Source organism: Chelonoidis abingdonii, chromosome 7, assembly GCF_003597395.2.
Source record: "Chelonoidis abingdonii isolate Lonesome George chromosome 7, CheloAbing_2.0, whole genome shotgun sequence".
Classification (NCBI taxonomy): Eukaryota; Metazoa; Chordata; order Testudines; family Testudinidae; genus Chelonoidis; species Chelonoidis abingdonii.
In genome coordinates this window covers 40,530,070-40,552,830 of record NC_133775.1, presented here as the reverse complement: position 1 = coordinate 40,552,830, position 22,761 = coordinate 40,530,070, and the positions used below count along the sequence as shown (strand labels likewise).

The following is a 22,761-nucleotide window of genomic DNA, read 5'->3' as shown; positions in this document are numbered from 1 at the left end:
GCCACTCACAGGAGTAAGTTGCACCTTTAAGGTTTACCTGAAGAATAATTATGATAAATATTTAGCACATACATAGTAGTTTTCATGTATAGATCTCAAAGTATTTAACAAAGATCAGGAAATATTAATAGACTCATTCTACACACAGGGAAAATGAGGCACAGGGAAATTAAGAGTCTTATCCTACATCATGTTACAGAGTCAATGACAGGGTTGGATGAGAGGTCACATGTCTGTTTGCTAGACTGATGTATCTATCAATACACTTCTAACAATAGTTATAGAATTATTCTGACAACTGACCTGACAGCCTATGAAGTAAATGCAATCACGAGACAGTTACAGTTTCACTGAATAAAACTTTTTTCATTAACAAGTATGTAGATTTCAGGTGCATATTCAGTTACTGCAAATTAACTAAATATATCAGCTCAGATAATATGATAAACGATCTGGCAAATATTGTATGAATATATTAAATGCTTTGGTAAATATTGTAGAAAAGCAAAGATTTTTTTAGTTATGAGGAGAGCTGGAAGGATTTGTGGGGGTTGCTTTCTGTAATTTTTCCTTTTATATGGAAACAATACTGTATAAAGTTGTTAATTTCTCCAAAATATGTAAATGGAAAAATTTTCAACTACTCTTAATTTAAAAAAAAATAGCTATTAAGAGGTTTACAGTCACTTTAAACGCTTTGAGGTAATTGTGAATTTTCACAGCTCTTTTGTAAATTTTGCATTTGCAATATTAATTTATTAACTGGCAAAAGCAAACTGGTAAGGGGATTTTTTTTTAATTTTTGTAAAAACAGAATAAAATGTTGATGTTAAGGTACATGTTTAAAAAATATCAAGTAATAGAATCACCAAAAAACCCTAAATTCCATTTCAGGAAAAAAATTGTACTTACACGGGATTTGATCTAGAACATATGCTAACTTTCAGCAAAATTATATTTGTGCCTGAATAATAAACCCATGAAAATAGGATTTTATAGTGGACATGTTGGCAGATTTTCTTTAAGTAGTTTAAATGGTGTCATTACATTAAGAAATAAACTAGGAAACCAGAAAGCATGCCTTAAAAAATGATCAACATATGAGTCTTGCAGGGGCTCTCAGTAGTGCTATTTTTGCTATCCAGAGTACTGGGTCTTTTCTGGTATGATGTTTTTACACATTATACGCAGGAATAGATAAGAAAATAACATTCTGTATTAACTGGTAGAACATTTGTTTTGATACATTTCATATTGTATTTTCAGATATCACTTATTGTAGTTCCATTTCTCATTGAAAGATACCATGATTGGGTTTGATTTTAGCTTTTTTGTCTTCTTCTTTTTTCTTTTATTCTCCGTTTTGTAGTACAGTTGTGATACAAACTCTTGGAATTACAGTGCTGATCGCTTGCATGCTGAGCTTCATGCTGGCAGTAGGAAGTGTCCCAAATTAAATCCTAGGAATTTAGACTAGTTGTTCCCACTGACCCAAGTATGAAAACTGCATGAAAATGATAGCTCAGAAGTTGTACTTTACCAGCCCCCTCACTTCCAAATTGATAAAATGTTCAAACAGAGATTTACAGTTAGTCCAGTTGATATAAAATTACCTAGCTCTTCAATCTGACCAACAGTAGATTCATAGACTTTAAGGTCAGAAGGGATCACTATGATCATCTAGTCTGACCTCCTGCACAAAGCAGGCCACAGAATCTCACCCACCCACTCCTGTAACAAACCTCTAACCTATGTCTGAGTTATTGAAGTCCNAAAAACCTCCAGGGCCTCTGCCAATCTGCCCTGGAGGAAAATTCCTTCCCGACCCCAAATATGGAGATCAGTTAAACTCTGAGCATGTGGGCAGGACTCACCAACCAGCACCCGGGAAAGAACTCTTTGTAGTAACTCAGATCCCACCCCATCTAATATCCCATCACAGACCACTGGGCATACTTACCTGCTGATAATCAAAGATCCAAAATGCCTGGCCAGGGGTAGGACATTAGCAAAGCAAGGGAGGGATGTGGCAGTGACATCACAAAGGCCTTTTGCAGGACCTCAGACTATTGGTCAAAGGTGGTGGAGAGGTGGTGATCTCACAGAGAGATGCTGACATCAGCCAGGCAGGACAGGGGCGAGGAGCCAGGGAAACCTCAGAGACTGCTGTGGCTTTGCTTCAGCAAGTCTCCTTCTCCAGGTCTCTCTTTGAGGACTGAGAGAGTATTCGAGTTCATGTATGTGAGCACCAGGAGGAACCTCTTTCGAGTTTTCTCCTTCCCTTTTAGTGATTTTATTGGAAAACAGACGTCCCTGTTTAGAAGGTAAGAGCCTCCTTGAGGTTTGAAACTTGTTCAGTCTGATCCATCTGGTGACATTTGGTAAAGCTGTCATTCAGAATAGCAGAAGCAATACATACAAATAAATGTAATTAAGTCAAGAAAACTTAAGCATGAATAACTAATGTGTATCTGTTGTCTCTGGTAGATTACAGGACTATAAAGACTAATGGAGTGGCAGGACCAACTGTGAATTAATTAAAGTATTAAAAAATAAGATTAAAACATTAAAGAAGAGCTTCATTTGCTTGATGGTGTTACAAGCAGATCAATTACCAATAAGTTGAGAATGTATTTTTTAATGATTTTACTGATATCATAGGAATTTTATTCTGCCTTTGAAATGCATTAATAAGTCCCATTAGCAGTTATGGGAGCTGGATGTGTTTAGTGACAGCAAACGAGACTTCAAGAACATGTCCTCAACTTTGGAGTTACAAAAAAAAATGTGTTATGTTGACAATAAATTGTTTTTTGATACAGTAAGTGGATTAAATGCAAATATATTTCATCATATTGGTTATTCACAAATTATTTCCATTGATTATTTTACCATCAGTGGTTTGTGACTTTCAGCTAGATGACATATTTTTTGCTCCCTGGATGGATAACCAAAACATTAATAAACAAGTGGAGGAAAAAAAGATTTTAAAATGGCTGTTCAAAAAATTCTAGAATGCACTCCTGGTCTCATTGAGGCAATGGCAAAAAAAGTCTAAATTTAAATTAAATCATCTATAGATTATTTAAATGTTATTTGATGCATATAATGAAGCATCTGATATATGCTTTATGCTTCCTGTTTTCTTCTGTGACCTGCAATGGTGATATTTGTTTTTGTTAATTTAATCTATTTATGCTGATCTGCAGGGTGATATCCAGCAACTATTGATTGTAGCTGATCCCAGAGCAGCGTATGACTATTGTGAACATTATAGCCCAATCTGTGATTCCCCTGTCCCCAATGCGCCTCAAGCTCAAGAACCTCAAGTTGAAGAGGTGAGTAATTACTCTTGTATTACTAGATTTATTGCACATTAGCAGTTGTGCTGGATACATATTACCTGGGGAACATTTCATTGCAGCTAAAGAGCATTCATTGTCCTGGACATGCAGGAAGAAAGACAAAATGCAAGGGAGGAGGTTACAAGGGGGGTGTATGTGTGACTACTCAATACCTGTTTATCTTTGGCATTTCTAAGGCACTTTTCACTATGGCCAAGTCTACAATTACAAGCTTACGGTGACATAGCTGTTCTGTTACAGCTGTGCTGCTGGAAGAGTGCTTGTGTAGCTGCGTTATGCTGGCGGGTCCTCTGCTAGTGTAAATTGGAATAGCTCCCTGGACTTCAGTGAAGCTACACAGCTGAAACTCTGGTCCATTAAGTTTCTGGAGGCATTGGGTATCTTGGTAGATTAATGAGGTAGTAGTATGATGTCCTTCATCTGGGTGTGTGACTGAGAAGTATAATGAGAAGTGTAATGAGTTGCTCTCTTGGAGCAGCCACTACAGTTGCCTGGAGTCTCATTCCTTAACATGCACATAAACGTTTTAAATGTATTGACCTCCCGCCACTGGTTTCTGTCAGACATAGTCTAGTTGGATGCATTTTGAGACTAAATTAATTAAGATATTCATATTAAAAACACAATTAGACAACACAACCCTCTTCCTTCCCAAGAGTCATCAGAGGCCACACACTATATTACAGTTTGGGGCCTCCAAATCCTCAGTGTGTTTGCAGATTGGAATTGTGCTTTGAACTTAAAAAAAAAAAAAGCCAGATATGTGCAAAACAACATTATCACCTGACATCACCGCTCCTTCTCCAGGCCAAGAAATAACCCATTCCTGAGAAGGAAGAATTGTAGGCAGTACTAGAAAGCAGGGAGCTCATTTACAAGACTCTTCTCTTATCTAAAGCTCCTCTTGAAGAGCTGGAGTTAGTTTTTTTTTAAGTTATTAGAATGGACTTCTGTGGTAGATCAGATTTTCCCATAGAAAAGTGCCCTGCGTCCCCACCACCCTAACCTCCAAAGCAGAATCTGCTCTTTACTAAGGCTAGTATGGCCCACCAAGTTGCCTTTTTTTCCCCCGGCTCAGGTCTACAGTCCAGCCATGTGTCTTGCGTGCACCCACAAGTGCCCTACTGAAGTCACATGTATAATCAAGACCTAAATCTAGAGTATGAATTTCTACTGGGTGTGGCTGCTGCTGAATTATTAGATTATAAAACATCATTTATAAGGGATGTAACATCTGCCATGTGAAGCAGTGCCCAGGGTAGCATGTGCATGCTCTCAATCATGAATGAATATAAAATTATTATTTGCCCACAGTCATAATATTATGTATATACTATGCCACAGCTAAAAGTTGGAGGCTGTAGGCAGCAGCAGCAGCTGTTGCGAGATAGTATTCACCTGTAGACTGTACAGATGTATAAAACCTTTTATTATAACTGTAATACCTACACGAATGTACACTTATGTATAGTTACGTCAGTGATCATACACAGTAGATGTATATTTAGTGTATACTTTGATTGCCAAACATAATCCAGTACATTGAGAAAGGATCATAGAGTTTAAAATGGTTTTGCACTGTTCCACTTGAACACACAGTGGCGACTTTAAACTTGTTCAACACTTAATGCAGCATTTATGGCCCAGTCCAAGGCCCCCTGAAGTCAGTGGGAGTCCTTTCAGTAACTTCAGTGGGCCTTGCATCAGGCCCTCAGAGTTTGATGTCTTATTCATTTGCTTTTGTTAAGGCCTCTCATCCACGCTTTGGAAATTAAAAATAAAATAAACAAGCATTCCTGGGTCCTTGAAGGTTTTGCACTATGTCTAAAAGAAAAATGTAACTTTCATAAAATAAAACTGGTAACATGAAATTTTAAAGTGAATTCAAGGGACAGAAACTTAAAAAAATGAAAGAAATTGTTTTACTTTTGGCTGCTCATTTACTGCTGGAGTCCTTCTAGTGACTAAAAAGGACATATGGTCATCCAGCTGACAAACAAGAGCTCAGACATGCAGCTTTGCTCGTGTGAAAAGTCCCAATAAAGTCCATGGATTCCTTTAAAATGTATTTTTGGGCATCTGAAATAATCATAGAAAGTCAGCAATACTATTGCTGAGATTGAATGACTTTCATACCAACAGGTCTTGCCTGGCTTCAGTCCTAGATTAAATCTAGATTCAGAAAATTGGCCAAACCTAACTAAGGCGTGTACTGTTAGAAGATATAGAAGAGAATTTATCAGGAGTATGTTGCAGGACATAGTTACAGGAACTGATACTTTGACCAGAGCAGAAATAGACGAAAGTGTGCACTTGTAGAGTACTTTAATATATGTCCCCAATATCAACTACAAAGACTGGAGGAAGTGTCTGTATTCCATGAAAGAGAACCTGAAATGGGGATAGGGTAAATGAATTTTGTGCTGTTGCATCTAGAAAATTAAAGCTCATTCAATTTGATACCACACATTTCATCACTAACACTTCTCTGAAACCTCCTGAGTTGTCCATGAACAGGAAGATTCAACATGGGAATACAGATGAATTTGTAGACCACTGGAAGAAATATCTGAAGAGCAAATATCCGTTAAGAAGATGTAGGGCTTAAGTGACCCTGAGAATTTACTTGTGACCACTGTGTGACCTCTACAGCACAAGAAGCATTTGCTCTTTTACAACTAGTGATTTGGAATATCAGTTTTGAATTTGTCTCAGATGATTAACCTGAGAGTTTGACTCTGCTCTAGTCTGTAGATTTATTGGTTGCTGGTTCTGAATGACTGTTTCAGCAAAGGTTTTTTTAAAATGCTGTTTTAAAGTAGAAGTAAAAAAGAGAGAGGGGAGTAGGATTAATGCTCACAGCAAACGAAAATTTGGGTTTAAAGATGTATTTTTTTTTATCAATTTCTTTACCTTTTGGAATCTTCACACACAGTTCTTGCATAATGTTTTGGCACTAGAAAAGGGATAGTGAATTTCCCAATTCATTTTCTTCACAACTTGGAAAGTTTTTCTTTTCTAGCAAGTGCCATCTGAAGTCTTACTTTACAGGAATCACCATTAAAACATCTTCATTTGCCAATGGTTACTGCACCGGTATCCAAGATATCACCAGTTTTCTCTATACTTAGTCCAGAAAATAACTGCAATGTCTAAATTGGTAAATATGGTGTATTTTAAGTGTGTAAGGGGTGTGACTATTTTTCTGTGCACTTGAAATCTCTTAAGCTTTGCTGGTCGCTGAGACTGGCTGCCTTTCTGTGTGGCGTTTAGGGTAAACTGTTATGGAGGTAAAACATATAAAATGTGCTGAAACTTTGATTTTACTCTTCTTGTTTTGTTCTAAACTATCTAAACTATATGTCATAAAAATTGAAATTTACTGTTTCCATATGTGGAAATATTCCTGTAATTGCTGATTTACTAATAGCAATCTCTATACTCCCTATTAATCTGTTTTTTTTGCTATTGGTTGTTCTTTTCTACTCATAAAGTGTACTTTAATTTCTGCTGGTTTGTTGCAACCATCTTTTTGATGATTACCCTGCATGCTTTTGGCTGTTTTTGGTACCTTGGAACATGTAGGTGGATTAGGGATCTTTTACTTTTAGACTTGGTGCGTATTGAGTGATGGCCTGCTGTCATAAAGCCAATAAAGTATACACAGATGTTGATTTCCCTAACTATGCAGAAGCTGTTTTTCCCTGTCAGAAAAAAAGTTCCTGATTTTGCAAAATGAAGAGGGCCCATAGCAGCATCTCCCAGGTGGACCATAACCAAATGAAAACTAAGGGGATGGGACAGATACATAGCTTCAGCTTAGGTTCTTAGAAGTTCTAAATAAAGGGGAGTCACTAGATCTCATTTGAAACAGAAAATCAGGTTACTTTATGCCCACCATTAATAAAACTATTGGGACTGCTGATATCCACCAGAAAGTATCCTTATCCTTCTGTCTTGAGATACACTCATTGTGTTTCCTGCCCATATTTGATGGTGAAAGTTGGGCTTTTTAGGGTTCACAGCATATTTGGTAACATTAGATAAGGGTTCTTTTTGGGGGGAAAATAAATGAAGCTGATACTGTGCTGGCTAGACAGCTTAGAAAATGGGCCTTGAATGTGTTGGGAGTAGAGGTAGGCCATGAGACTCTCAGTTTGCTATGTGGAACCTCCCTTCTGGCTTTCACTGGAGGGCTCAGGGAGGTGGGAAGATCCTTACCTATTGAGAGCAGACAAAATAAGGGAGAAAAGCAAAGAAAAAGAGAGGAAAGCATTTCTGTAGGAAGTGAGGGTGGAGTGGAAAAGAGAGAGGAGCTTTCTGTACTTCCCATCCCTTTCCTTAGAAGCCTAACAAACATTACACTCCTGGACGGGTCTATGATTATTGCAGCATCAGCAGAACATTTGGATTGCACAATATGGTGAGATGGTAGGGGACTACTGGGCCAATCTATTCAGAGATATTACAAGGGTGTTTGTGGACATATCTATGAAAAATGAGCCATTTATATTAAAGACCACATCCTCTTGTGTATGTGGATTTTTTTAAGCTTTCCATTTCACCAAAACCCGTTCTATATGATTTTATGTTTTAGTCCTATATTCGATTATAAGATTAATTTACTCTAGCAGTAAGTTCCAAATAATGCCAGTCTCCTTAAGAGAGAATTTCCAATAAGATCTCATTTCTTTAGGATACCAAGCAAACTAGGGCATGTGTTATATTAGTAATGCAAACTTCACACATAACTGAATGACTTTACTGTTTGTTGAGAGAACCTCCTTCATACTGAGCCTATACTTAGGGTAGGAAGAGATTCAATATTAGGACCAGATTATGTCAAAGGGCCAGAAAGAAAAAATCTCTGCCTGGTATTTTCAAGGGAGCCTAAGGTAGTTAGGCATCCAAATACCTTGGGAATTCAATGTGAGTTGGGCACCTAACTTCCTTGTAAACACCTTTGAAAATATCACCCTCTGTCTTTTGTCAAAATATTCCCTAAACCCTAAATGAAAATGTATTAAATTCAATTCCAGCTAAATCACATTAGACTGGCCACAGCCACTTTAGAGAAATTAGAGAAGAAAAAGACCTATTCAGCCATCTATTCCATCCTCCTCAATGTTGTATTGGTCCCTATAGTATATTTTCTAGTGAATTGTCCAGGCTAGTCTTCAGTGGTTTCAGCTACGAGAGTTTCACTTCTTCCCTTGGAAGATTATTCCACGGCCCAATAAATCTCACTGTCTGACTTGTGCTGTAGAAATTGCTCCTAGAAGGGAGCTCTGCTTTGTTTCTTTTGGACCTGTCCCAAATTCATGGAGTTTTTTGGAAGAAATGAAATGTATGCTTTCAGTGATACGTGCGTAGAAGCAAAGATGCAAATGGCACCTATGCATGCTGTCTTGAAGACTCCAGGCATCTTTTTATCTTGTTATTTTAGTCTACCTTCTTTCAGCTGTTTTGATGATTAGAAGATCTGGTTTTCCATGGAATAGGGTGAGGCAAATTTTCATGTCTAGAACAGGATCTTCATCCATACTTGGAGAACTACAGTTAAATAAATTAGCAAGTGGTAGAGATAACAAACTTTCTAATTCTGAACAAAAAAAAAGAGACTTTTTTAAGGCAACAGACTTAACAAACATTATAAGTATTTTGGTAGTTACTGATAGTCATCTGCTCATTTATGGCACCTTCATCTCATCCATGCACATTGCTTAGGCAAAGTGATGCAAAGACTGTCTTTTAGGTACATCACATTTAGAACTTTCCCATCTGTTTTAGGGGTGACAACTGCTGCCACCTGTGCTTGTATCTGTTGGATTTTTATAAATTCTCTAATTTTGCTTGGCATCCTTTCACTATTTTATTTCATTTTATAAAGTTCTAATATTCCTTGAATTGTTCAGAGAGATCTTTGTTCCTCTTTAGCTAGCTAGGAGGCTTCACTGACTCTTTAGAGATATGTCAATTTGACTGTATTGCAATATTTTGTTATACGATATGGATTCCTATCTCTCATTTTTCATTTGACTCCTGCCTTATTTGCAGTGATTTTATTATTTGTTCCCTGTCACCAGTTGTAGGTTGTTGTTTTTTTCATAAATGAAAGTTGCAAAAATTTACAGTTGACAAAGTTTTTTTAAACTTCCAAGTAATTTCTGGACTGACAGCAGAAGAATCCATTTTTAAAGTAAGATTCATCTCAGAATGTTTAAGCCATTCCTACAGTCAGAATCTGTCTTGCCTGCTGCTGCTGTTCTGGTGCCCCTTAAATTCATTTGATGAAGAAAACAGTGCATCTCTTTAACTGAAGCTGCATGACAATCTGGTCATGTAATATAATCACTCTGCTTGCTCTGGTAAAGAAAGCATGAGGTCATAATGGAAAGATTTTGTCCCATCAAGGAACAGCAGGTTTTATTCTTCATTGGACTTCTGTGAAAACACCCATATGCAATAGTCATTACAAGAATAGCTCTGCTGTAACTATTGGTGGTCTTACCATGCAAGAGAAAAGAACAGAAGAAAATTGCATTATGCTTGGAATGTCTGTTACTATTGTACTGAGCTCCAACTGTTGTCCCATTTGGCAGTCCTAGTTTCGCTTCAGACATCACTACCACCCTCTTTGCAGTATCAAAGTGAAATCACTGGTGAAGATAATGGTAATAATTAATATGGGAGTGAATAAACTCCATGGTTGCCGGTGTGCTGAGGAAACTCATCTCTATGTCTCTTTTTCATCAGACCCACATATAGCCCTTGACAGGCCTTCCCAGTGTGCACCAGAGTTGAAAGCCGTTTGATAAAGCTCAACCTGGACAACATGGAAGTGAGTTGCTCAGCTGTGACAGGTGTTTTTTTGTACCTGGGGAAATTTATAACCACTACACAAATTGAGGGTATTTGCATGACCATTGTCAAAGTGACCCACAATCACGATCCTCAATATTCATTAATACTTTTAGACCCTTGGATTCCATCACTGGCCAGAAATATCTTTCTTTTGGAATAGCTGGCAAAGAAAATTATAGTCCTTCTTTTCATGTACAGTCTTCATTTTTGTCATCCATTCCGTTATTCTCTCTAAGCTAGACCTTTGCAATAGACGTTCTCTGGGATTATCTGCAAAAGTCACTCAGAAGCTCCAATTGGTCCAGAAGACAGCTGCCTGCCATCTAACTAAACTGTGCCAGCGAAAGCATATCACATCTCTGGCTCACTTTCTGTGGTGGCTGCCAGTAACCTCTCAGGTGAAATTGAGGGTACAGGTCACAATTTATAAATCCTAAGTAGCGTAGGCCTAGATTACCTGAAGGCTACGTCTGTATCTGATCTATCTATGTATAGGTAACTTCTGCTTTTCTAGAATGGTGGAACAATAAGTACCAAGTGGGAAACTTGTAGGATGTGACATAAGAGAATTCTCAATTTTCAGATGAAACCTTTGAAAATTGCTCTCATCAAAAACACATTTAAGTACAAATCTGACTACATTTGGAAAGAGTTGGAGGGGACATCCCTTTGCCCAGACTTTCACTGATAATGCAATATGAAATTCTGGGGACTTGGGCCTGCATTTTCGAGAGTAGTCACTAACTAAGTATACTTTGATTTCTGGGTTCCAAATTGAGACATATAGTGCCATATCTTCCAGACATGCAGTATACCCACACCTCCAGTTGATGTTAATTGGAAATAAAAATTAAGCCCCAGGTATCAGAAACCGAGCACTCAGAAATTGAGGCACCCAAAATTAGGACAGGTGACATGTGGGGGGTCACCTGCCCCCCAGATTTTTGCCAGGGTTTGCTGGCCCCACTCGGTCACATGGTGCTCTCTCTCTGCAAGGCAGCCACTGTAACTGGGAGCTATGGCCATGGGGAGAGGAAGCAGCAAACAGCTGGGAGCTTTAGGGAGGGCTTCAGGGAGAGCTGCTGTCTCTCCCCGTGGAGCTAATACCTGGGAGCTTCAGGGAGGGGCTCCTGAGGGTAAGAGGGGGACATGCCTGGTGGGGACATAACTCAAGCCGTTGAGGGGAACTTTTAAATTGTGCTCCCTCCACTCTCAGCAGACACCAGTCATCTCTTGCTAAGTGAGTTGTCGTTTCCATTGGTGAGCAAAGGGCATTTTGTGGGAAGATCGTACCTTTAAGGTGCATCTTTAGTAGGAGGTGATGCAGAGACACACTTTCCTGGGGGAGCACAGGGAGGGATTGTGCCTCAGGGAGCATCGCTTTAAGATGGGGCACAGCCCTTTAAGATGGTGCACTCCATGACTCTTGGTGTAGATGACATTGTGTAGTGGGGAGAAGGCATGTTTCCCTCCACTGGTTGTGTGGTGTGCACCTCCAGAGCCGTACAAGGGAAGCAGTTGTGTGCAAGGCGCAAAGGGTGGAGTCATTGAATTCTCCCACTAGCCTTTCTGTATAAGGGCTAGACACAATCTAATTTAATGTGTGCCACATGTTGACCACATCTCCTGACATGTGTCCCTCCACTCCAGAATGCCCTTCTGAGGCTCCGTAATATCACAAAAAGCCCACAGACAAGCATCTCCATGGGCTTGAGGTTAATCTGCACCAGGGAGGAAAACTTACACCCCACATTTCTCATCTATCTGTGTACTTTCTGGTTTGTGAGCCGGCATAGCAATGACAGACCAAATGTGCCTCTGTTGTTTTGAGAGTGGAGCATATTTAAGGAAGGTTTCATTTTCATTAGTGAAAAGGAATAAAACATAAATCTGAAAAAGTAAAATATTTTCCAGTTGATTGTGCATGATGCAACAGAGCCCTCCACATATCCATGCTTTTGTGTGTGCATTTTCTAGTTCTCATTCATAAATGTCTGGCTTTTCAAACTGTGCCTCTGGCACCATTTATAATTTACTCACCTTTTTTATACTAACATATGCTCCTTTTTTATACTAACATATTTGGCACAGATTTTTTTTTCCCCAGTCAACATTTCTTTTGAGTTTGTGGTCTATGAAGAATGTTCTCTAACCCGCTCTTGTAATTTTATTAACCGCATAGTTGGCACAGGCCTGCATAGCTTTACCTTTAGAAATGCAGTCGTATTGACATTTGTATGTTAATTATAATACTAAGCAAAATACAATTACATTTGAATTGTTAAAAGTGCAAAATGAATACAGAAGTGAGAGCTGTTGCTTACTACCTTTCCATTTCATTGCAATGCTATTGTTTACTTCTCTATTTCATTGTGATACTTATTTCAGAGAGTTAATATATTTCCTTTGGACAATTATTAAAATGAATGCCCCCCCCAGTAGTATTTGTTTTTCTTTCAAATTCCCATTAATGAAATATTACTTTCCTTAAACGTCTTTGTTTACCTGTCCCCTTGGATTTTGGATGAATACATAGTTCATTCCTGGTGTACCTCTATTGGCTTCAGTGGAAATGACATCAGGATGAATTTGACCCATTTTGTTTGGCTGCAGAAGCAATGTATATGATTGATTCTCTCTGGCTGGCCTGTGGGAGTGACTGAGTTTGTGGTTTTGTATTCCCTTGAGAACAGAACCTTTTTCTTCCATATCAGTACAGTTGTCAAGGACCCAGTGGCAGAAGATGACCAAACCATTTTTATGGATTTATGTTCCAGTGATATTTAAAGGGCTCTTTTGATGCAGTTTTTATTTCTTTTTATTTTATGTGGTTGTTAATTGCCTCCTAGACACTTGAAAATACAATTTCCTTTCTGATTATCAGTTTTGTTCTTCATTAGGAACACATTATGTCTAGCTGTGTTTCCAGAGCCATTGGAGCCCAAACAACTGCCTTTGATTACTTCCTTGTCTGTACAAAAGTAGTGCCATTATGGTTGACCTCTGGGATGTGCAGACTTCTGCAATCTCTTCTGAAAGTTAAAGTTTTTCCATTTATTTTGCTGAGAATAGGATTGGACCCTAACTCAAAGGCAGCTGGGGAAGAATAAGCATACATATTTTACATGCATTAGTCTAAAACGGTACCTGTTCTGTACTATATAAATAAAATCAAATTCTGATTGCCTAACCTATGCAAATACACCTCAACCTTGATATAATGCAACCCGATATAACACGAATTCGGATATGACGCGGTAAAGCAGTGCTTTGGGGGTGGGGGGCGGGTGGGGCTGCTCACTCTGGTGGATCAAAGCAAGTTCGATATAACGCAGTTTCACCTATAATGTGGTAAGATTTTTTGGCTCCCGAGGACAGCATTATATCGAGGTAGAGATGTAGGTGACATCAATAGGAGCATTCACTTGAGACAATCAAAGCATGGTTTACCTGAGATAATGGAAGTCTCATTGACAAATTGACAGATTAAAAAGACAAAAATGTTCCACAGAGAGGACATTCTACACCAGATTATAACAATTTTAAGTCACATTCATGGCCTAACTAAATCAATGCTGTATGTTCAAAAGTGCTATTCAAAAATATGAAATATAGTTTTGTGAAATTAAAAATATGCTCCCACTTCTACTTGTCAACATATCATATAAATATATAACAGATGTTTGTTTTTTCCTGTATGGAAACAGCCATATATACCATTAAGTAAGAAATTTCCTAATTATTAAGGAAAATCTGTATTTTCTTTTTATAGATGCAAACTACCAATACAATAATTTCATTTAATGAAAAAGCAAGAGACTTCAAAGTGGTGTTAGTTTTGATTTCAAAATTTATAGATATTGGTAACAAAATTGGTGATTGTAGTAGAACATCACCACTTTTGTTTAAACACCAGTGAATAGTTAGGATTGTGACAGGGATAAAATGGCAAACACCAAATCAAAGGGGATTGTAGGGGCTCAGGAGCTTTTAAGATCAGTTCCATACTATCGTCTATATTTTCTTCTCATTAAAATGTCTTCTGGAGTAATAGAGATAACTATACCAAGTTGTCTGGCCAGCATAAGATGGTAAATCAGGATCTTGGGCCCAGGGGCGGCTCTAGACATTTTGCCGCCCCAAGCATGGAGGGACCGCTGAAGCTGCGGGACAAGCAGACCCTCTGCAGGCACGCCTGCGGGAGGTCCATCGAAGCCGCGGGACCAGTGGAAACTCCGCAGGCAAGCCACCAAAGGCAGCCTGCCTGCCACCCTAGCGGCGACCGGCAGGGCGCCCCTTGAGGCTTGCCGCCTCAGGCACGCACTTGGAGCGCTGGTGCCTGGAGCCGCCCCTGCTTGGGCCAAATAATATAACTTATTGTGGAACAGAGAGACTGTAGTTTTAGTCCTGCCAGCAATTTCTCCTAAAGTCTCAATACATTCCTTAATGACAATGGCATTTAATACTTTTATAAATCTTTAAAGCCCTTTATAAATATAATTAATTAATCTCAGCAATCCACTGAGATTGGTGAATATTCTCCTTATTTTACAGATGGGGACACTGTGACACACGAAGAATAGAAAAGAGATTTTAAAGGCACAAAGGGCAGGGAGGTGGCAAATTCTCATTGGGAGCCTTGGAAGGTTTTCCTCTAAATGACATGACTAAGGTCACACAGGCAGATCCTAGCTACAGCTCCATCCCCTTTGTACTGTTCTTATGGAGCAAAGAGACCAGAAAGTGGCCCTGACTGGACAACTGTGGGTTCTCGAGCTCTGTCACCCACTCCTGACTCTCTAAAAGAAGGATTATATTGAGAGGAGCAGACGTGTGGCTGAAGCATGTTGTACTTTGGTAACCCCTATTCAGTATAATAGTTCCTAAGGGGGCATTACAACCTCACAGAGTTTTTAGCAACCTGGAGGCTGCTCTTATTTACTGCATGGGGCAAACCCATCCCAGGCACAGAGAAATGCAAAGGTACTTTAATGAAGCTGCCTTCTTTCCTTAGCTGTGCTGAGCGGCTCTCTGCTATATCTGATATTCTGGCCCAGTAAGTTAGTGGTAGAGCCAGGAATTCCTGGATCCTAAGTTCATGGTCAAGCCACTACAAGAGCTAATTCTAAACCTAATTGTTCTTTTAAAATCTTTGGGACAAGTTCTCAGCTGGCGTAAATTGTTGTGGATTCATTTAAATCAATGGAGCTACAACAATTTACACTAGTTAAGATTCCATGTCTTTGAATTTAATTGTGACTTTAAGGCACTGGCTGACATCGAGAGCACTGTGGAGCTGCGCTGCCTCCAGGAGCTCCTCAGCATACAAGAGGAGCATATCTATTGCCACTCCCTTTAAAGGTGCGAAATTTATGTTGTTTACCAGCTCATCTTCCACTCCACTGTCATATTTGATATGGCTAGTGCTGCTAGTGGCACTGTCCAGTCGCAGAATTCAGTCTCAGAGAAGTGCATGGACTGCAGCTATGGCTGCCAGATGTGCGGGGGTCGAGGAGGTGTACTTGTACCATCCCCCCCACACTGCAAATCCATGCAGGCATTCGGCAGTTTTGAGGGGTAGAGGCCACTGACCTGAGTAGGAAGTTAGCTGTTTTCCTATTCAGGCTACTTATGGTATGACACTGTCATGGCTGTTCTGGTTACCTTTTTCAGGAAGTCCAGCCTTTCCAGATGTTATTTTTAGGATGTGACAATTCAGTAGTGGAAATGGAACACCATTTCTAGAAATCATAGATTGTGGAAGTATGCTGCTTCTTTGCAGAGGGCTTGTAGGGAGAGGATTCCAGGTAGAGTGATGTGAAGAGAGATACAAATATATGGTTTCATTAAATGACAGTGGGGAACTCCCCATAATCCAAATTATAGCTGACTATTCTGTTCAGCCCAATAAAGAAGCTCATTTTCCTGTCACCAGTACTTGCTTTTTCATTACTTTTGAATTGTATTATAAAAAAGAAAATAAGAAATCTTGCTAGTGAGTGCGTTTTCAATGAATAACTATGTTGAATTGTTTATGCTGCCTTAATCCCCTTAAACTTTACTCCCAAGTAAAGGTTAAGATGCTTTCCAATACTGCTAATATAGTTTGCTGCCACTAACATAGAAATGCCTGACATTTTTCCATTTATAATGTAGTACGCAACTGAAGATTTAATCGAATATGACTATGAGTATGGGGAAGCAGATTATAAAGAGTCTGACACGGTAACAGAGGGACCCCCACAATTCGAGGAGACAATAACACAAACAGAGGTAACAAAATCTGGTCCATTTGTTGTGTGGTGTCCTGCTGTCCTCTGTCATGTGGTTTGTCATTTTCTGTCATCTGTTTATCAAACTTATCATATTCCTTACACTCACTCTTTTCTTGTGTATCCATAACATTTGTTTTCACTTAGCAATGGAAGACATCAAGACTTACAGCATTCATTTTTCCTTTGCTTCCTTTTCCTTCATTCATGCTTTCTGCATTTCTTTTTCATTTTATTTATGTTTTCCCATTCCATCTTTCACCACATTTTTCAGAAAAAGAAAGCCAAAGCCAAAAAGAAGAAGAGGACAGTGGCCACCAACTCAAAGAACAAACCCACAAAGGCCACAACAAAAAAATCTGAAAATTTTGCATCCAAGAAGAAGAAAAGTTACCAGGCAGCTGCAAAAGGCAAACTAGGGGTAAAGGTAGCAAAGAAATAATCAAGATCTTTCCCAGGCCAAGACTGGAAGATCTCTGATCATGAGACATAAATAGCCCTAACCCCACTAGATGAATACATCTGTGGCTAATACCATAACCTGATTAAATAGTGATTCCTGCTGAATAGTTGCCTTTTTCTACATTTTTAATAATGCATTTTCTTTTTAACATAGGCCAATATTGTTGATGAATTTCAAGAAGAGTATAGCGTGACTGAAACTGACTATGGGATTTCAGAGGGTTCCCAGACTGAGGCTCCCAGGCACACAACTGAAGCTAATGAGGTAATGAGGACTGTGGAAAACTACAGGCAAAGTTACTCTACAAATCAAGTTTTAATAGCTAACACATCACAATCACTCTCTGTTTTTACAAAAGGAAGAACAAGAAAGAGAAAACTTCTTGCTGTGTGCCTCTGGGTAACTTTCATTGATGGGACTTAAACAATGTGCAACTAGGCTCAAAACTCACAATATTTTCTTGGGCAAAACTCCAATTGGCTCTAGTTTGCTCAAGTAAATGCTGTAAAATCCTCAGACAACAAATGAGGCACTTAGCTACATGCCCTTTTGGGCCTTATGCCTGTTACCCAGCAGGAGTAGCAAAGCATTACTCTCTTTACAGCAGGAACAGGTTCCCGTTCTCTCCATCTCACTCTTCACTTTTTATCTTACCCTTATATGATCAAAATTCTGCACCTCTGCTGTGGTGGATCAATTCCTATATGAAAAATATGTGCTGGACCTCTAAAATTCTCTTTTATAATTTTAATACTGAACCAAAGCAAAGAGGGAAACTAACCACTGGTTTGCTGTTGCTTAAAACTGCTTATTTTGATATTCAGCCAACTGAAATTTTTGAAAGTAAATATTTTCCTTCATGCAAATAGCAGCATGTTGAAACAAGTTAAAAGCCATCATCTCCTTTAACAAGGAACAAAGAAGAACAAACAATTTTTTTGCATGCTGTGAAGGTTATATTCCTTCAGAACATTACTTGCTCGTTTTTTGTCAATAATTATATATTTGAGCTATGTGTATGAAAAAAATCAAATGATGATTACAAACCCTGCTAAAATGAATGCTTTTAGACAGCCATAGCCAAAAGCCTGAATGTTACTTCATTATTTTAAAATAACATTAAGTAATGTGCTGGCTTATTATGGTCAAGAAATTTTTTAAAGGTTTTCTTTTACATAATCCTTTCAGAATGAACATGTAGTGCTTCAAAAGATGTACAAAACCACATAACTCTTTTCCTAAAGCTACAATCATGGCTCATTCAATATGAACATGAAAAGAAATGCTGAAATTGCTCAGCATCTTCTTTCCAGGTGTGGAACTGGAAAACAGCCACCCAACAGTTCAACAAATTTTAATAACTTGATGAAGAACACGAAAAGAGGCAAATTGATTTCATTACTTCCAGTCTTGTTCATCTTACAAATGAAATGGGAACAGCAAGACTTTCTACTTTCAAAACCTGAATTCTAGGGTTTTATGATTATTTTGCAACAGTTGATGAAATCAACAACATCAGAATTGGAGGGAGCCGTAGATAAACTCTGGGCATTATTTACAATGATTTAGCCAATATTGCAATGTCATTATTGTAGCGAGAACCACTCAAAGTGCCAACATTTTTCTTCAGTGGGAGTGGCTTGCAGGTATTTTACATAAAAGCAAAATTTGACCCAGAACTCTGAACTCAGGTCTTCACACATAAGCAAACAAGTATTTGATTTCCAAAAATGATCTACATTGATGTAAATCAGAAATAACTATATTGTAGTTAGTAGAATTACACTGGTGTTAAATTGATATGAAATCAGAATTTGGCCTTCTGTTTTAATTGCCATCTATTTCCATGCCATCATGATCAGACCAATATATTGTTAATGATTTCTGATGCACTGTTTGAGGACAAATCAATTCACCTCTGTGTAATATTCCAGGACATATGGCTGATATGTGCAATATTTTGGCCCAGATCCTTTCAAAACCTTCCTTCCAAGAATCTTATTAAAAATCCATAGTCTTTTTCCAATTTGCTTTGTACATCTGAGATAAGATGCTGTCTAAAAAGCTTTAGTGCTTATAAGTTGATTGCTTGGTTTTATACTGTTTACATAATTGAGGAAGGAAGCTTTCAGAAATGTTCAACTTCATCTTCTATGAGTTTTGCAGTTGGAATCTAGACTGAACCAAAAAATATATATAAACTGCTATGGAAGATGTGAACCAAGACTTTTGTGAGTGATCGATATGCTGCAAAAACATTAGAAGGGGGAAAAAAGTTGAAACATTTAGCTTGGCACTGTTATTTATTGACACAAGATATACATAACTAAAGAAATGCTTGCACTTTCTGCACATTACAAATTAGAATGATATTGTTTAAACAAGCCTAAATTAGTTAACAGCTTATTGGGATGCATGTGTTTAACTGGACTCCACATGATTCATGAATGTTTGATATTAAACATGTGAAACCAAGCAAGGTAACTTAGATGTATTTGGCAAAGAAGTAACACTGAGCGAGCAAATGCACATAGTGTATTGCATATGCAGTAATAGATTCAATGTTTTGGGAAAAAATGCCATTAAAGTGTATGAATGAATTACTTCTTTGTACATACTCATGTGCATAGAATGATCTTTTAATTAATTTGGAAGGCTGGTTCCCAGTTCTTCAGAATCTAATTAAAAGACAACATGCTGTTTTTCTACTGTTCTGTCTTCTTTTAGACAAGTCATCACTGTCAGTCTCCAAATGCATACATTGCTTTACTAACAGTAACCCACATATTCCTCCTATTCCCTGAAACTTTGCTGCATATATGAATAGCATAATCCTGTTGAAGAAGTATTTGCTGAAGAATACCTAACTGGAGAGGATTATGATTCAGAACATAAAAAAAATGAGGATACTGAATATGGAAGCAGAGGAGTAGACCTCAGTGAATCTGATCTTCTGGTAGATGGAGAATTAGGCGAATATGATTTTTATGAGTATAAAGAATATGAAGAAAAGCCAACCAATCCCACAAATGAAGAGTTTGGTCCTGGTGTTCCAGCAGAGACTGATATCACAGAAACAAGCGTAAGTTGGTTACAGGCAAAATGTGGTAGTATTTGATTGATTGAAGTTAGCAATTTTTTTTTATAATTGTCTAGATTTTCCTGTCAATTATTGGAGAATATAGAGCCTGATTCAAAGCCCATTGAAGTTAATGTGAAGACCCCCATCACCTTCAGTGGGCTCTGGATTAAACTGTTATTTTCATTTACATTACTGAAACTCCTTTTGTTTTCTCTTCTGGAATGTATAAGGAAAACTCATGAAACAAATGGAATTATTATTTGTTGTGCTAAAGCTGGGAAACAATGGAAGTCATACTTATGGGTATAAGTGTATGAATTATAATCACTTTCATTAGTTTTATATGATGAAATAAGTGTTTTTGAGCTAATATAATTTATTATGCTAAATATTTGTTTAAATGTGTATGAGTGTCTGCGCCACATCAGTGAAAAAATCCATGAGAGTGGGAAAGCGAAGGCCAGAACCCCATGTGGGAGAACCCTGCAGTGTTGCTAACTGATATTTCCCTCAAAAGTGATAGAGCCATAGCCTTGCAGATAGTGGCTTGCCAACTCCATGTTTTCTGAGGCTCCAATAGGAAAGCAGGATGATCCTGTGGATCCTGTGAATCATACTCAGGGTTGACCTTCTCTTCTTTGCTGCTGTACAGGGCCTCTTCTCCCCCAGACAGAATCATTTGGTTAGTATCTATTGGCTTTACCATTCCCTTCAATGTAGCAAACTGCCCATTTCTCCCAGGAGGGTACAAAATGCAAAGGGAACTAATACTCCCATTTGGATTTCTGATTGGGTAGCCCCTGCATGTAGTAGAAGGAGAGCATTCTGAGTACAGTGTTTGCTCTGTACCTGTCCTGGTATTCTGCACATAAACTGAAACAGGGGCTTACCTAGGAAATGATGGGGGCATGCCATGAAATTGGTTCCCCCCACTAACCTTCAGGTCCAGGCTTTTATATCCCATTGACTGCTTCTTTGCTCCTCTCATAGAATCATAGAATATCAGGGTTGGAAGGGACCTCAGGAGGTCATCTAGTCCACCCCCTTGCTCAAAGCAGGACCAATCCCCAGACAGATTTTTACCCCAGTTCCGTAAATGGCCCCCTCGAGGATTGAACTTACAACCCTGGGTTTAGCAGGCAAATGCTCAATGTCTCTGTGATATTAGTTTGGATTTATCATCTTCTTGATACAGATGGTGATGCACTGAGGCAGGTCTCCCTTGAAAAACTCCTCTGTTTGGTGCCCCTGTATGCTAGCACCTCTGGTTGCTTAGGACTTGGCTTTTTAAACCCTGGTTCTCTTTGAGTTAGCCCTGCCCCCTTTTCAAGGCATTCTAAAGGGATTAGGGATCAAATAATGGCAGACTAGAGTCTCATTAGAAAACTCCCAGCCTCCCCTAGCAGATTTTAGGCTAAGCACCCCCCACCAAATCATGAGTAATACCACTAACTAGTAACATCTTAACGAGCAGTGTAAAAATGAATGAGAAAAAACCTCTCCCTTCTGTAGTCTCAAAATTGAGGTATATTCTGCTGTTATGAATTATTTTTGCTCTTAACCTCCATAAGTATTAATGATACCTACATATGAATCCCTTTAATGTTAATGAAAACATACCCAGAGAATAGAGCTATTTTCACTCATACCATATGGTAAATGATACATTATTCTGTAGACTTATGGAGAGTAGGATTTATGTAAGAGCTTCTCTTCTTGGTTGCTGGGCAAGATAAGTGGCTTTGGGTCATGGATAAAGAATGTGAAGTCTCCTGTCTAACTGGTGTTACTAATGTGTGGCCAAACACCTGTATATGTTTGCTTCCCTGCCCTACTGGAAGAGGAAAGAGTGGTAAAAAGAAAAACATATAGATAAACATAGCACTTCATTTTCAATGTCATACAGTATTAGACTCATAGACTCATAGACTCATAGGTCAGAAGGGACCAATATGATCATCTAGTCTGACCTCCTGCACAAAGCAGGCCACAGAACCCTACCCATCCACTTCTATAAAAACCAAGCAGAGAATCCACCAGAAAGTGATCCATGCCCCACGCTGCAGGGGAAGGCGAAAAACCTCCAGAGCCTTTGCCAATCTGCCCTGGAGGAAAATTCCTTCCTGACCCCAAATATGCGCAATCAGCTAAACCCTGAGCATGTGGCCAAGGCTCCCCAGCCAGCAGTCATTGAAAGAATTCTGTGCAGTAATCCCATCCAATCCAACATCCCATCGCAGACCATTGAGCACACCTATCTGCTGATAATCCAAGAACAATTTGCCAAAATTAAACTATCCTATCATATCATCCCTTCCATAAATTTATCAAGCTTAGCCTTAAAGCCAGATATGTCTTTTGTCCCACTACTCCCCTTTGAAGGCTGTTCCAGAAATTCACTCCTCTAATGGTTAGAAAACCTTTGTCTAATTTCAAGTCTGAACTTCCTAGTGTCCAGTTTGTACCATTTGACCTTGTGTCTACATTAGTACTAAGCTTAAATAATTCCTCTCCCTCCCTAATTTATCCCCTGATATTATAACATAAGCAGCATACTCCGCCATAGCCTTTTTGGCTCAGGCTAAGACCAAAGCTCTAGCTCTTTGAGTTCTCTTCATAAGCAGGTGTTTCCATTCCTCGGGTCATCCTGAGAGCCCATGCTCTGAAACCTGTTCCAGTTTAGTGAATCATCCCTTTCTTAAACATGGTGAGCAG

At 38.7% G+C, this 22,761-nt stretch overlaps 1 protein-coding gene across 1 annotated transcript in view; it reads left to right on the top strand.

Annotated features, from left to right (window-relative positions):
• Positions 1 to 22,761, top strand: part of COL11A1 (collagen type XI alpha 1 chain) — a 239,140-nt gene that overhangs the window by 55,266 nt on the left and 161,113 nt on the right. Inside the window, exons 5-8 of the mRNA XM_032797054.2 lie at positions 3,210 to 3,338; positions 16,386 to 16,502; positions 17,118 to 17,228; positions 19,792 to 20,046. Coding sequence (XP_032652945.1) covers positions 3,210 to 3,338; positions 16,386 to 16,502; positions 17,118 to 17,228; positions 19,792 to 20,046 — 612 coding nt within the window. The remainder of the gene's footprint in view (positions 1 to 3,209; positions 3,339 to 16,385; positions 16,503 to 17,117; positions 17,229 to 19,791; positions 20,047 to 22,761) is intronic.